Raw genomic sequence first — 14,281 nt, forward strand, 5'->3', positions numbered from 1 at the left:
GTCCAGGAGGGTCTGTTCCCACCTGGACACGCAGAGAACCCTCCAGTGCTGCTCTCATGAAAGAGCAGGTGCCGGAAACAAGCATTAGCCATTGCTTCGGAGAAACCGTATGAGCTCTAGACTGACAGGAGTCTGGTGAGGAGAGCAAGCCTCCCGGCTACTGCAGCCCCAGGGAATCGCACACTTGGGAGAGGAAAAGATTGCAACATGCATTTCCAGGAGAGGTGGAGGAGGATTCAACAAGAACACACAACTCCCTGAGGAAAGTTTCACTTCCGAGTATAAGTTTTAATATTTATTTAGTACAGGCCTGGTGAAGAGAATTGGGAAATAAGGCAAAGGCAAATTATCCTCCAGAGCCCGAGTTAACATCCCATACACACAGACCACGCAAAGCAGCAGCTGTGCTCCTCCCTGGAGCCATGTCCCACATCTTCCCCATCTGCTGGAGCACAGCCTGTCATTTATAAGTCCAGAAGGAATCGATTTACTTTTTTCAGGTATTCCGACTTCAAGTAATCTCCCAGCTCATCCTTTGTGACCCACACATAGTCTTCCTTCAGCTCTGCCTGTGACAAATCACTGCTTTGGAGGAATGCTTTGAAGAAGAATACTTTGGCTCCCACGTTATCCTCAGTCCTGATGGCCCTGGGGAATTTATACTTGTAAATTCCATATGGCGCATTCCCCAAAACTTTGGCTTGAATGTGATCTCCTGCAAGATCCCAGCAACAGAAGAGAAAGAAAACAGAAAACAAGACATAAGAACACAGAGCAACAGTGACTGCTCTCCTGTAGTAACAAAAAGGTAGCAGAAGCCACTCCTTGTATCTGGTTCAGACTGACTGTTCCCTCTTCTTAGCAGAAATACTGCCAATTGTAATGTTTTCTTATGAAAAAACAACTTGTCCTGGAGCCCAGCGAGTCCCCTCAGAGAGGGAGGGAGAGGGTATCAAGCTTTACCAACCCACAATGAAAAGCAAGGACACATGGGTTTGCCATCACTCATCTGCCACAAAAGCTGCTACAGGGCTACAAGAGGGAAAGAGAAGCCGTACACCTGGAGCAAGCCTAGACCATTCAGGGGACATCTGATGATGCTCCAGCATCAGACTGTGAGGGCCAGACCCGGCACCGTAGCTGCTGGCAGCCAGAGATCCCAACTCGCAGTCTGCCAGCCCAGTCAGCCCCACACACTGCAGTTGCTCTGCGACGGTACACAGTTACAGAGCCGATTACCCAGGATTGTGGCTCTTGCCAGAAAGCCCACCCCATTGAGCTCCATCCCTCTGCCATGAAATGCCTTTTCCCAGCATACAGGAGGCGATTTCTCTATAGTAGATGGCAAATATCCCTCAGACAGGGCACGGGAAGAAAACCACTGGAACAAAGAGGAGGGATGGCCAGGCACACGGCAAACTACATACCCAAAAACATAGCCATGGCTCGCTCAGCAGTGCTTCGCAGTGTCTCTCCAGGTTGCCATTCCACTTGAGGCAGGAGCCACAGCTCCTGGTTACCGATTTTCTGTTTCACCAGAAGCATCAGGTTACTGTCCAGCTTCCTGTTCAACGATGTTCGATTGTTGTTTTTATCAGCATCTGCCAAAACCCAACACATGCTGGAAACAAAGTCTCCTGGCAGCACTGGTCTGATCCCCTTGATTCGCTGCCCCTCTCCATCTCACACCCTTCCAGCAATAATACACAAACACACAGAACAAGATAAAAATCCAGATAGAAATGCTCTCAGTCGCTCTGGAAGCAGTATTCAGCTGGAACCCACTGCTAGACTGCACTCTACCCATTTCATTTCCAAAGGGAATCTACAGCAAGCGGCCTGGATCTCCAGCTTGACAAAAAATCAACAAGAGTGCTAGGCAAGCTCGGGAACTAAGACACCCAAGGTTTCTCTTGTCTGGAAACAACATCCATTTTCACCACTTTGCTCTGATAAGGTTGTGTGCACATGCACTCTGCAGCATGGGAACACTGATTCCCTTGACAGTCAGTTAATTCCTCATGCGCTAATGGTGCTGCCATGGAATCAAGACCCTCTTTAGAACAAAAAAGTCTCAGCAAATACCTCTCTTCCACTGAATTGCACACAGCTGCGTTTGGCAGACATTCGGGGTGTTCTCACCCACCACAAACTTCAGCCTGTACCTGTTATCCGTGGAGCAGCTTCAAATTGTAGTAACTTCTGTTCCCATTTGTCCTCTAGATCTTGAGCCATGATGACCGTTTTGCCTGGTGCTTCATCGTCATCATCATAAGTGCTTTCCTTCCTCCTCCTGAGCTGCTCTTCCTCCTCCAGCTTGCGGATTTCATGATCTGAATAGTGGCTTTTCTCCAGCTCTATCTAGAAGGGCAATGCAGAGAGTTAAGGCACCAGCACTACAGGCTGGACTTGGCAAGCAGAATTAAATTATTTCAACCTCAGTGAACGCAAGATGATGTGAATTTCCCTGAGCTTGAACGGGACTTCTCTGCTCGCAGCAAGAGCCTCTATCAAGGACACCAACGGCATTGAGGAAGGCAATGGGAGCGCTACCAAGACCCACAACAGATGGTGCAGGGAGCAAATCACATACAGAGCACCCAAAGGCGCTTCATGGCGGGGAGCGACACCACCCAAGGTGCCCCGAGCCTGGCTGTGTAGGACCATCAGCTCCTCCCTGTCACCCTCCGGGGCTGGCTACCGGAGACTGGCCGCGGCTGCCAGCCCCACAGGGTGCTCTCCACTCCAGGCCTGAGGCAGCCATTTTCCTGTCAGCAAGCCCCCAGCACCCGCTTCTACCTGCCCCATGAGGGCCGCCATCTCTTCTTCCTCCTTCTCCAGGGGCTGCGTGATGCGGGGCAGCCGCAGCAGGCACATCGCCCCGAAAAGCCGCCACGGCCGAGGGGCGGCAGCAGTACAAAGCCACCGACCCCAACCCACCGCTCGCTGCCTGGGCGCCGCCATTACGCTGCCGCGCGGCCCACAATGCCCCGCGGTGCGCGCCGCCATTTTTCCTCCTGCCTCCCATCGTGCCTTGCGGCGGCTCCTCCGCGAGCGCTACGGGAGCCGCCATGAGCGCGGCGCTGGCGGTCGCCTGGCAACGGCTGTTCGGAGCGGCCCGGGGGTGAGCGGCAGCGGCGGGAGCGGGCCCCGGTGAGGGGGGAGAGACAGGGCTGGGCCCCCCTCGCTCTGGGCTGACCGCTGCCGTCCTCCCTCCCCGTGATGGCGGCCGGCACGGGAGGCCCCGCTAGGCCCAACCCCCCGGCCGGGCCTGCGGCTCGCTCCCCCGCCCCGCAACCAGCGCCCGGGGGAGGCCCCGGGGTCCTCACCGCCGGCTGCCCGTTCTTTCCCGCAGGGGCCGTGCTGCCACCCTGTGCTGCGGCCTACGCACCGGCCCCCAGAGGCTGCAGGACCTTGCGGAGGCGGCGGCCGCGAAGGAGGCGGAGAATCAGAGCGAGACCGACCTGAGGTGAGACGGCCAGGCCGCGCCGGGAGGGCTCTGCCATTTGCATCTTGCTGAGAGGTTTTATTGCCTCCGGTGGTTTTTCAGCCAAGGAAGGAAAGGAAGCGTCTTGACTCAATCACAAACGCAGCTTGCGTCTTTTGGAGACTTGATCCCTTCTATCTTTCCCAATATGAAATAAAACTTCACAAAATTTAAAGAGTGAGTGCCTGATAACTCTTGTTCTGCTCCTCAGCTCTTTAATCCTGCAGAGGAACTCCATGAGATGGGATGGAAAAATCTATGAAGAGATCCCGATAGTTCACATAATATGAAATAAAACTTCACAAAATTTAAAGAGTGAGTGCCTGATAACTCTTGTTCTGCTCCTCAGCCCTTTAATCCTGCAGAGGAACTCCATGAGATGGGATGGAAAAATCTATGAAGAGATCCCGATAGCTCACATCAAAGCTACGTACAACAAGTAAGCAAATGAGCAGCTCCATTCCTGCTCTCAGGCAAAATAAAAGCTTGTAACGTATCCGGGCTTGGGCCAGTCATTGTTTTGATCAAAAGGCTCAAAGGAAAAAAGCCAGGGGAGTGGTGTTGATGACTGACAAGATAATAATACTGAATTCAAACTTCAGTGCTGTTCAGGAAGCATAACTGTCCTTATAGTGTCTTTAACAGCAATAAGTTTGTTTTTACACATTTTGACTGCATTCTGATATGAATAATTAGATGCTGATGGCTTTAATGGCAAGTTACTTCCAGCCCTCTGCTCTAGCACTATTGCTGTACAGCTGTTGGAAAAATTGTCATATTCTCTATGAGAGATGGTTGTGTTTTATTAGTGATCCTTAGTGTGATATTTTACTGTTTCTTAAAGCTCTTTCAAGTTCTAGAAATGTTTTGTGCATTTTTTTAATAAACAGAAGAGGTAAAATGCTCACAGTGAGAGGTGGGTCTGAAAGGGCTAAGCAGTACCTGAGGTGTACCTGCATAAAGTATATCTTATCCAGAAAGGTTTTGCCACCTCGCTCAGATTCTCTGGGGCAACCAGCGGGTCACTGCTGGGAGGTCTCTGCAGCAGGTTCGTGTAGGTAGGATACCTCGAAAGGGAATGCTGCGTTAGGGTGGCTTGGAGAAGGGAGACAGGAGTCCTGTGTCAAGCCGTGCCAGTAAGGTGAGAAACTGGAGAATAAAGCTTTGTTCTAGCTTGCTTCTTTCTTTTGCCCCTCTCTTTCTGTAGCACCCACATCCAAGTGGTCAGCTTTGACAACAGGCCGTTTGCCCGTACGTCCTGTGGCACAGAAGGCTTCCAGAATGCCAAGAAGGGAACGGCCATCGCGGCACAGACCGCAGCCATGGCAGCAGCAGTGGTGAGTCTGCGCTGATGAGTCTCGCCCTCCCAGAGGGGCGCGCTGACTGCCTCCCCCGCCTCCCTGGGTCCATGCCTCGCTCACAGGCAGCAGTCCAGCTCTGTTCCTTAGCGCTCCAGCAGCACACAGCTGTTTGCTGACAGTTTCCCTGGCTTCATCTGACACACTGCACATCTTCACACAGACAAAGTGTGTTTGAAACAGCAGTTAGAAATGCCCAGAGGGTGAACTTAGCTGTGCAGGTTGTGACTGGGAAATGTAACCTAGATCCTAACCTTTTCTAGCTGCAGTTTGCATAGCTCCTTTTTTTCCTAAGTGAACATCTCTCAGCCATTTTGGAAATGTAGCCCCTGAATCAGCAGCAGTTCAATTTTTGCACTGTAGGGGACTGAGAAGCAGCTGTAATTACTGGCTGAATGTTTTATATTTGCTCTCTGCCACAGGAGAACTGAGCTGCTGCCAGCAGTTCCAGTCAGAGAAGGTGATGTCCTTGCATGTGTAGTTTCCAGCTGCATAGAGTTTACTGTAATTGTTTCTAAAAAACTATGTGGGTGTCCAGGTGGCAGGAGAAGATGAGGCTGGCTGTGTCACAGTCCTCATTACAGCAGAATGAGGCAAGGTTAAACTGAAAATCCTCATGCTAAATTAGGTGGAACTCGCTCCAGCCTTTCATGTCAGAGGTGTTTGGTGCCACTGCTGGCCAACAGCTTATTGTGGTTGACTCGGAGGACTGCAAGAACATCTTCGCTATTAATCTGTGCTCATCAGAGCCTCATAGTAGCTGCATAGCTGTGCTTGGCAGGATTTATTCTGTCACTGTTAAAGTTGTTAGTACATTAATTGCACCAGAACACAGAAAGCGAGAGAACCAGAGGAGCTCCGTCCACGTGGTGGCAGCACAGCTATGCTTTACAGCAGGTGTTTTTCATTTTCAATTTGCAAGCCCCTAGAATTTTTGCACTAAAGGTGTGGACTCCTGCACAGCAAATATAAAGCTTGCCTGCTTTTTTCATTTATCCTCTAGAAGAAATCCACTGATCACAGGAGAAAAGTCACTGCATTAGAGAAGGGAAAACAACTTTGAGTTAGTTCTTTTTAGTCCCTTGCCAGTGCAGTCACGTATGCACGGATATGTCGTTTTCTGCCCTGGCTTCAGGTCACAGACAGTTTGATCTTAAAGCTTTCTCTGTGCACACAGCTGAAAGCCTAGCACAGAAGTTCTCCTGAAACTGCCATGGCTGTATCCAGGCCTCCTTTTCTCCTAGTGTCTTTGTGCAATAATCCCCATATTTGTCTTCTCTAACTGTTACTACCTACTTTTTATTTTTACTTAAAGAATACTATGATAGTGGGTCAGAAGGGAATGAAAGACTCCAGGGGAGCCAGAACAGCAGTAGTTGTATTAAAGAGAATACTGACCAGTTGTTTTTTTCACAGAAAGCACGTGGGAAGGGTGTATTGCATGTACGAGTCATGGTGAAAGGACTGGGACCAGGACGCAAAGTAGGTGTCAGAGTTTCTTTTCATATTTTTTTCTCAGACATCATTCAGGTTTTTTAAATTCAGGCTGGTCTCATGACTATACTATTAACATGGTTTTTCTGAAGGTGATGTAAAGAATTCATCACTCAAGTGCCTAGTAATGAAATTCTAGAATCATTAGAATTTTAGAGTAATATCACTTTGGAAGCAGAATAAAAGCTGTATTTGGGACTTCTTCCAACTGAAGTAGGAAAATTGGTGGGAATGCTGATGAAAGAACTGGAGCAAATAGGTTTGAACTGGGTTTTCTGATATGAATTACTTATTTTTAAGATAATTACAAAGGAGAACCATTGGAACAAGTTCATTTTCGGATGGGGGACCAAACTATTTTCCCCTGAGCTTCTTCCATTCTCTGCTGTTCAATGTATTGATAACAGCGTGTCATCTGCTGTCTTGTTCTTCCAGGCTGCTATCAAGGGTTTGACTATGGGAGGTTTGGAGGTCATCTCCATCACTGACAACACACCGGTTCCACACAACGGCTGCCGCCCACGGAAAGCCAGGCGAATGTGAGAGGGGAGTGGAAAAGACACACAGCTTTCAACATCAGTTCATGCAACAGGGACTGGCTTGAACGTTGCTCCTGTGACAGATTCTGGAAAGCCAGCCTCCCTGGAAATACTTGTTGAGGAAAGATTGAAGAGAGACCAGGTGGTAGAAGCTGGTGGTAAAAGCAGGAATATGTGTACTCCCTTAGTGGGAAGCCTCCTGTGTACAAAGTTTGTTGATTAAAATGTTGGTCTTTTGACAGCTGCTGTGTTCCCAGAAGTATTTTGTTCGACTGCTTTCTTCCTCTTACCACTGTGTGTGGCTCTTGTCTAGCCCTCTGTGCTATTATTGCCCTTGTTAGGCGAAAGGGGAGCTTGAGGTCTAGATCTCCTTCCAGTCATCTGTAGTAAACAACTGCGTGGAGGCACATCCTCTTCCTTCCCTCTTTCTCTCACTGCACACATGTGGAAACAAGGTATGGGGTAACTATTCCCCTTCCCCCTGGCTTGCAGAGCTCGGCATGCCGTGCGAGAGGCAACTTTCCCTCTTCGCGCAGCATGGAGCACTGTAGTCTGGATCCATTATTGGCAAAGATCTGTTGCAGTGCTTTGTTTTGCCCAAGCTGTAGCTGGCCTGCCAGTGCTGTTGGCAAATGGAAAATGCCAGTCCTAAAGGGGCTGGGATCTTGCCAGTTTTGATGCTTGCGGTCAAATTTGGTCCTGCCTTGTGCACCACAAACTGGATTTTCTGGGGTCCTGGGCAAAGCAAGCAGAGGGTTAGTAGGCCTGAGGAACAACGAAATGCTGCCATGGAGATTTAAAACAGTCTAAGTCTTGAACTGTACCTCTGTATATCCACAGGCAGCACGAGCTTGTCATGGGTCTGTGATGTGTTATTGCTATCCCAGCTCCATCCAGAGAGAATTTCTGCCAAGGAAATGTGTCTGAGGCTCTCTGGAGCGTTAACCGGGGAAGGTAATGGCAGTAACTGACCCCAGGATTGCTTTCCTGGATGGCAGAGGCACACTGCCCAGCAAAGGGCACCTCCTTGAAGTCCATGCTGCCAGAAAAGCCCTGGCTGTATACAGCATGCACTGGGCAAATATTTCTCCTGTAAACAGAGTGTATTTTGGTGCAGCCAGCAGTTCTGTCACCAACCCAGAATCTTCCTTTCTATTATTCCTCTTTCTGTCGTTCCTCCTTAGTTTCTTAAATTGCATAATTAACTATTCTCTTCCTCTTTAGAGAAAGGGTACCATGGCAACAAGGCAGTGAACCTCCTTCATGGGGCTGAATGGCATACAGTAGGTTTTGAAAGAAATCAGTCTGCTCAGAAGAGCCTGTTGAGTTGCATTTGACAGAAGAGAAGAAAACAAGATTCAGATGAATCCCCTACCTTACTCCAACTGTCTGAATTTGAATAGAGGGTAGGCTATCTTAAAGGGAAGTTCCTTGAGCTGTCACAGATTTGACAGTGAGGAAGAGATGTTCTTCCACAGATGTTTGAAACACTAGAAGAGCTTCCCCCTCGCTCCAGAAATATGGCTGAGCTTCTAGTGACTTCATATTCCTCTTTTTAAGGAGAAGATACCAGGTGAGCTATAAACTGCAAAGATTAATGCTCTGAGTATCTGGGCAGCTAGCTGGGGAAGGCATGTGTGAACGCTGACGTGCCTTACAGCAAGGCTGGACTGGTTTCTGTGCCGAGCACAGTGACCAGCCCTGAGGAAGGAGGAGCACCAGTCTGCGCTGGCAGGCTTGTCAGCGATGTACCGTCTAACACGCTGAGAAAACCCAACGCTACCGTTCTCTACCACAAGCTGCTCGTTGCATCAATGCAGAAGTGCCCACGTCAGATAAAGATGATAGAACAAATTGAAAAATAAGATTGGGAAGAGATCTGCGGTCCTCCTGAAATTCAGGGAAGAGTAGGTGGATGACTCGAGAGTCAGAAAGCAACAAGAATAAATCTTTGTCTTATCCGGACTTAGAATCAAGGCTGTGCCCTTTGTAAAGGCCACTCCTTAACGCTCCTGATTTCAGAGCATTTCTGAACATTTTATGAAGTCTACCAATACACTGCCACTGCTTAGACAGTTGGAAGTTTTATCTTGCTGTCTGCCCTGCCTAGTTTTGATACCTACCCCTATTTCTTCCTCCAGCTGACATTTATATAGCACTCTCCGACCTAGACAGAAGCGGCTGACACTATTTTCCATGGTTCAGCGGCTGAATCTGTACAGTATCATACAAAATTTGCTTGTCTTCCAAAACCCCAGCTCCACATACCCTCCCTGAGCTCTCCAGCACAGTGCTTCAGTTGTGCAGAAGTCACGTTCTCCACCCACCTTCTCTCCTGCCCTGATGGAGCACCCCCAAAGCCCTGTCCTAACTAAATCCTCAGTCTGAGCTGTTTATTCTGCAGCACATCCCAGGCCCCTGGGGCAGTCGTCAGTGAGGTGGGAGAGCACGGCTACACAAAGCAAGCTCTCCCACCTTGTGCAAGGGCTCAGTCACTCCTTGCACAGGCTGTACGGTGAAAGAAGTCTTAAAACTCTCTGTTGTTATTCGTCTTGCAGGGAATTAATAGATACCAACAGCACTTAATGATGTCCTTACCCTTCAGATGAAACTATTAATAAAGGGCGTGGTTTTAGTCAGCCGCTGGTGTTTACCAGTTCTAATTGCTTTTCTTGGCACCTGGGTGGAATACTGTTTTCTACTGGCCTGAGCATTCACATTCCTCCTGAGCAGCAATTACTTCACTTGTCAGTAGCATGGCCACAGCATTAGCAGCCTCATGAGGGTCACAACCACTCCCTTTGGGCTTCCCCATTGCTTTGGGACATTTTTCTCTCCACTCCCTCCTAACTTTTGATTCCTACTCTCAAAGAAGCCTTCTTCCATGAAACAAGCTCAGAAGCTGCCACTGACCACAAAGCTTCATCCTGGTTAAATCCTGGTCTTTCTGGGGTTTTGCCCTCTGTTTTAAAATACCAGCTGGACCTTTCTCCATCATGTAGGGGGTGAAACACAAAACAAACTTACAGATAAAACGTTACCTCAGGTCTGTTTACCCCTTAATGAGTGCCATACCACCTTGGGGAGTTAGTCTAACTCAGTTACCCTTCCCTTGGACAGGGATGGCACCTGGTGGCTTGGGAAAATAGCCCCAAGCCTTCTCCCTAATAGTATATTATTCTGCAAAGAGGAATTATTTCCCTACCCCCAGCAACAAGGACTTTCTACCTAGAGCTGCAGCTTTATCTGCTGAATTGGTGATTTACTGTTTCTTATGTGAGCATCTTGGTGACAGGAGTCAGGCAGCCAATTTCGATCCCTTTGCAAGATTCAATTAAACCATTAATTAAGTGATGTCAGTGTCCTTTAACAGCTGACTCTATACACAAGCCAGCAAGGAGAAGGGGACAGACCCTGCAGTGCTAATAAACTGTAGCAGCAGGGGTGGTTTACCGCAGCCCAGCTGCAGCTGTTAGGGACATCTGCGCAGGTTTTGCTGGCTTTCCCTCTGGTGTGGGAACACCTGGCTTGGGATGTGCGCAAAGTGGGTCAGCGAGTAGGTGTTTATAACCCTAAAGCACCCCTCGGGAGCCTTTGAGAAGTAACAGTTCAAGTCAGGTTATGTTTTTGCGCTCAGACTTCGGCAGATAATCACGGTGCTGCTTTCATGCCTGGTGTCCCTGCCTGGCCCCTCTTCCCCTCGAGCTGCCCCTCCAACCTCAGCCCATGACCTCTCAGACCAAAAAAGGATCAAGGACCCTCAGATTGTTTTTGTGCGTTTCCAATGTTCTCCTCTCCCCTCAAGAGGCATTAATGGGTACTCAGTGGCAGTAGAAACTGCTCAGAGGTTTTACTAATGAACTGCCTAATAGCATCCAAGTTCCCGTGCTGATGCTGAAGCAGGGCTGCAGGGTCCTCTTGGGGAGGTGCATAAGGGAGCCAACCCTCGATGCTATTCCCTTTTTTTGAAACCACTCACGCCTCCTCTGCTGTGCTCTCCAAGCTCCCCCTCCGCAAGTGCCACTTGGCAGGGTCCTTTTCTTTTTCTGGAGTTCATCATTCTCTTCCTACGCCCACATCTACTAGGAGTCGGAAGCTGTGCACAGATCCGGGACCCGGACCCAAACCTCTCGGCAGCTACAGAGCCCCAGCAGCCGTTACTTGGGATAGCTGCTCCCAGGAGCAGCTTCACAGCTTGCTTTTCTAGAGAAAGGAGGCGGAAGGGAGAAAGGGTTGGGTGCGAGGGGCTGAATGCTCAGCAAAGATGTGGGCGACAAAAAGGTGAGTCCAGAAAGAGAGAGAAGACAGAGGCAAAAATGCAGGAAAATACAACAACAACAAAACTTTTTCTAAGGCTAAAATCTCCCAGCTGGTGGTTCAAGAGCCAGCACAGATTAGGAGAAGGATGCAGGGAAGGGTTCTCCCGCAGCAGGTATGCTTCTGGATCAGGCTAGATGCACTCCCCTTTGCTGTTCTCCCCACCAGACCTCCACGTCGGAAGCGCAGGGTGGCCTTGCTCGGGAGCCCTCCCTGCCAGCACGGCCAGCTCTTTGGGGCTTATCACTTCACCATTTTAAAGAAAGCACGAAAAGCTGTATTTAGAAATTGCTCCAAAGCCTCTTCAAGCAGAAATGACAGTCCTCAAAACCTTCCTTCCCCTTCCAAGCTGGCTCTGAAATCCCTCCTCTGTGCTTCACCACTTAACAATTCATTTTGCAAAGCCAAACTCTAAACTGGAGCAGCTGGGATTGACGTCCACCGCACCTCCCAGCCACATCGCTAAAGACTCCAGCTTTTGGCCCCTTCTCCCTCTGCCTGCTCCTCTGTGCAGGAGCAGGCCAGGCATCCCACCGCACACAAGACTCCAGGTAACAAATAAAACTTGGGGCCCCAGGCAGGAGAAAGGTACATATTTCATCCCCCAGCCACTCATCTCCAGCCCCTTCAGCAGGTCCCCAGATGAGGTGGTGAAATAGGACTCTCATCTCTTCATGCACCAGCCTGCAGGCAAACAACTCGCTCTCCTAATTGCCAGCCATGGCTCTCACGCAGCCCCTTCCCAAGACCTGGATGTTGCCTTTTCATTTTGCTCCTGCCAAATCCACAGAAGTAAATTATCAGTTTGCTGAGCTGCCAGGGTCAAGCCGACCAAGGAATGCAAATGACTTTAGATGGGCCAGCCCTCTGGGCTTCTCTGTAATGCCAGCACCCGGGAAGCAGCCCACTCCAGCGCTGGGAGATGCTCCGAAATGATCTGCCCTTGGACATGGCTGTAAAACCAGCCCTGTTTACCGAAATCCCTGCAAGAGAAGCAGTGCAGCCGGCTGGGGAGATCCCCTTCCTAGTGATCCTGCAGCTAAAAGCAGTAGCGCTGTCACCGAAGGGCCAGTGTAAAACTGGGACAAACCCTGCTGGGTGTCAAGCACCTGCACAGCAGAGCCGCTCTCCCCAGCCCTTATCAGAGCCAGCGGGTTGGCAGCGACATCTCCTTCAAATCTGAGCCCTCTCCGGGGAAGAAGCCAGCGTGGGCAGAGCCATTGTCTGGGGGTTTAAGGGGCAGGAGGCAGGACGAGGAGAGATTAACTAGGACTTTGCTGCCCGAAGCCAGGCGGGCTGCACTGCACAATCGCGCTGTTGACATGACATTTGTCTGCCCTATGTTACAGGAGACCTTGTTTGGCTGCCAGCTGCCCCTTCTCCCTTACAAAGGGGGATTTTACCAGCATTAAGGACTCACCGGTCAGGGCTGAACCAGTGACCTACCTACGCTGCCGCAGGTATCAGCAGAATATCTGGGCCCTACCCTGACCTCGGGACCAGCCCCCCCAAAAAATAGGGCAGCAGCAATGAAAACCATCCTTCACGGCCGGAGACGTGAGAGCACACACTGCTCTCGACAGGGGCGATGCTGGTGTTTCAGGAGGGGGGTCCCACCGTGGGGACGGTGCCGACGCTGCGAGATCCCACGGGATGCAGGTTCCGCGCAGCGGCACGGGCCAGGGTTCCCCGCCAGTTGCCGCAGGGGTGCCGGTGCCCCTCACCTCTCCAAACTCGCCATTTGAACCATTTTCCCCGAATCGGTTGCTGGGCGCAGCAAGGCCGTTTCCATGCGAATGGCTGTTTCTCCCCGTTGCCACGGCGACGGCGCTGGGCGCCAGCAGGCCGGAGGCGGGAGGGCGAGGACCGTATCTCCCCGGCGCTCGCCAAGGGCAGCGGGTACATCTAATCCGGCATTGCTCCATTTTATGCCTTTGAGGAGCACCAAGGAGCTATCAAATGACAAGCTTGGTGGCGGTGAGCAGGCGCTCGGAGGGATGCAGTGCTGCCCGCTGCTCTTTATTAGCACCCTAAAATCACATCAAACAGTGGCCGGCCAGCTCTGGCAGGGCTTCCCTGCCACCTGCCTGGCTCTCACCCCCCCAGGCCCCCACGCACAGCCTATCCTACACATCCCCTGGCTCCAGCACCCCCGGGGCTGGGCTGGGCTCTGGCAGGGCTCAGGTCCGGGGCTGGATGCCAACACCACCAGCACATCTTCAGCAGCCCCATCCCATGCAACCAGAAGCATCCTCCCAGTTCATCAGGCACTGGGATGGAAGCAGGGTGCTGGGGCACCCAACTCTCTCTTGTATCGCTCTGCCTCCCTACCTGAGGCTGTCACAGCCTGGAGGGAGGAAGGACACTGGCAGATGGGAGGATGAATCTGTGCAAGAGCAGCTTTCAGAAGCTGGATGGTGCACTGAGCAGGGGCTCAGGGAGTCCTCTGGGCAAAGCCAGGGCTGCTCTGGCCCACACTTGGCATGTTGCAAAGCTACTGGGGAGAAAAAAAGAGGGGAACAGCCACAGAGCATAGAAGTAGCATGTTCCTGGCTTTAAAAAGGCTGAATTCAAACTAGCTATGTCACCTATGGAAAATAAACTCCTCCAACGGCTCCAGTTTATAACTGGGCAAAGCAGAATGCAGGAAATGCTGCAGGCTTTGTAGTATTACCCATGACTTTCCATTGACTTGTTGCAGTTTCTCTAGGATTTTCTTCCACAGTGGCCAAGTGCTGTGCCGCTCCTCCTCTAGCAAAGCTCCCCTGGGAGGTATCTCTCCCTGCATTCCTCCTCCCTCTGGCCTGCCAAGGGCCCTGGGCACCCACTGAGCATCTCCCTGCCACGCTCCCCTAAAACCATCCTCAAATTTTCAGGTGTGCTTGTCATCCTGGCAAAACCAAGAACAGACAGCAATCACCCTGCCAGCAAACTGCAACAGCTAGAAGGTGCCCTAGGAAAGGATTTGACTTCTGGGAGGAAAGAAACAAGAGACATAGTAAAAAATTACCTCTGCACAAATGCAGCAAAGCCTGTGGGCTCGTACGATGTCCTCCACTCCTTGTTAACCAAGCGAGGGCCAACAC

The 14,281-nt window shown here is 50.8% G+C and overlaps 2 protein-coding genes across 2 annotated transcripts; one reads left to right on the top strand and one right to left on the bottom strand.

Annotated features, from left to right (window-relative positions):
* Window positions 1-288: 288 nt before the first annotated feature.
* On the bottom strand, window positions 289-3,009 carry MRPL46 (mitochondrial ribosomal protein L46). The gene is made up of 4 exons (XM_075713697.1): window positions 2,800-3,009; window positions 2,166-2,361; window positions 1,428-1,601; window positions 289-715 (listed from the first exon to the last, which is right to left on the bottom strand). The coding sequence occupies exons 1-4, from the start codon at window positions 3,007-3,009 to the stop codon at window positions 465-467; spliced, it is 831 nt and encodes a 276-aa protein (XP_075569812.1). The 3' UTR covers window positions 289-464.
* Window positions 3,010-3,071: 62 nt separating this feature from the next.
* MRPS11 (mitochondrial ribosomal protein S11) lies at window positions 3,072-7,243 on the top strand. The gene is made up of 6 exons (XM_075713698.1): window positions 3,072-3,124; window positions 3,356-3,469; window positions 3,837-3,926; window positions 4,695-4,824; window positions 6,262-6,327; window positions 6,775-7,243. Exons 1-6 carry the CDS (start codon window positions 3,072-3,074, stop codon window positions 6,880-6,882), a joined length of 561 nt encoding a protein of 186 aa, XP_075569813.1. The 3' UTR covers window positions 6,883-7,243.
* The last annotated feature ends 7,038 nt before the right edge of the window (window positions 7,244-14,281 follow it).

The sequence above is a fragment of the Pelecanus crispus genome, chromosome 7 (genome assembly GCF_030463565.1).
Source record: "Pelecanus crispus isolate bPelCri1 chromosome 7, bPelCri1.pri, whole genome shotgun sequence".
NCBI classification, from domain to species: domain Eukaryota; kingdom Metazoa; phylum Chordata; class Aves; order Pelecaniformes; family Pelecanidae; genus Pelecanus; species Pelecanus crispus.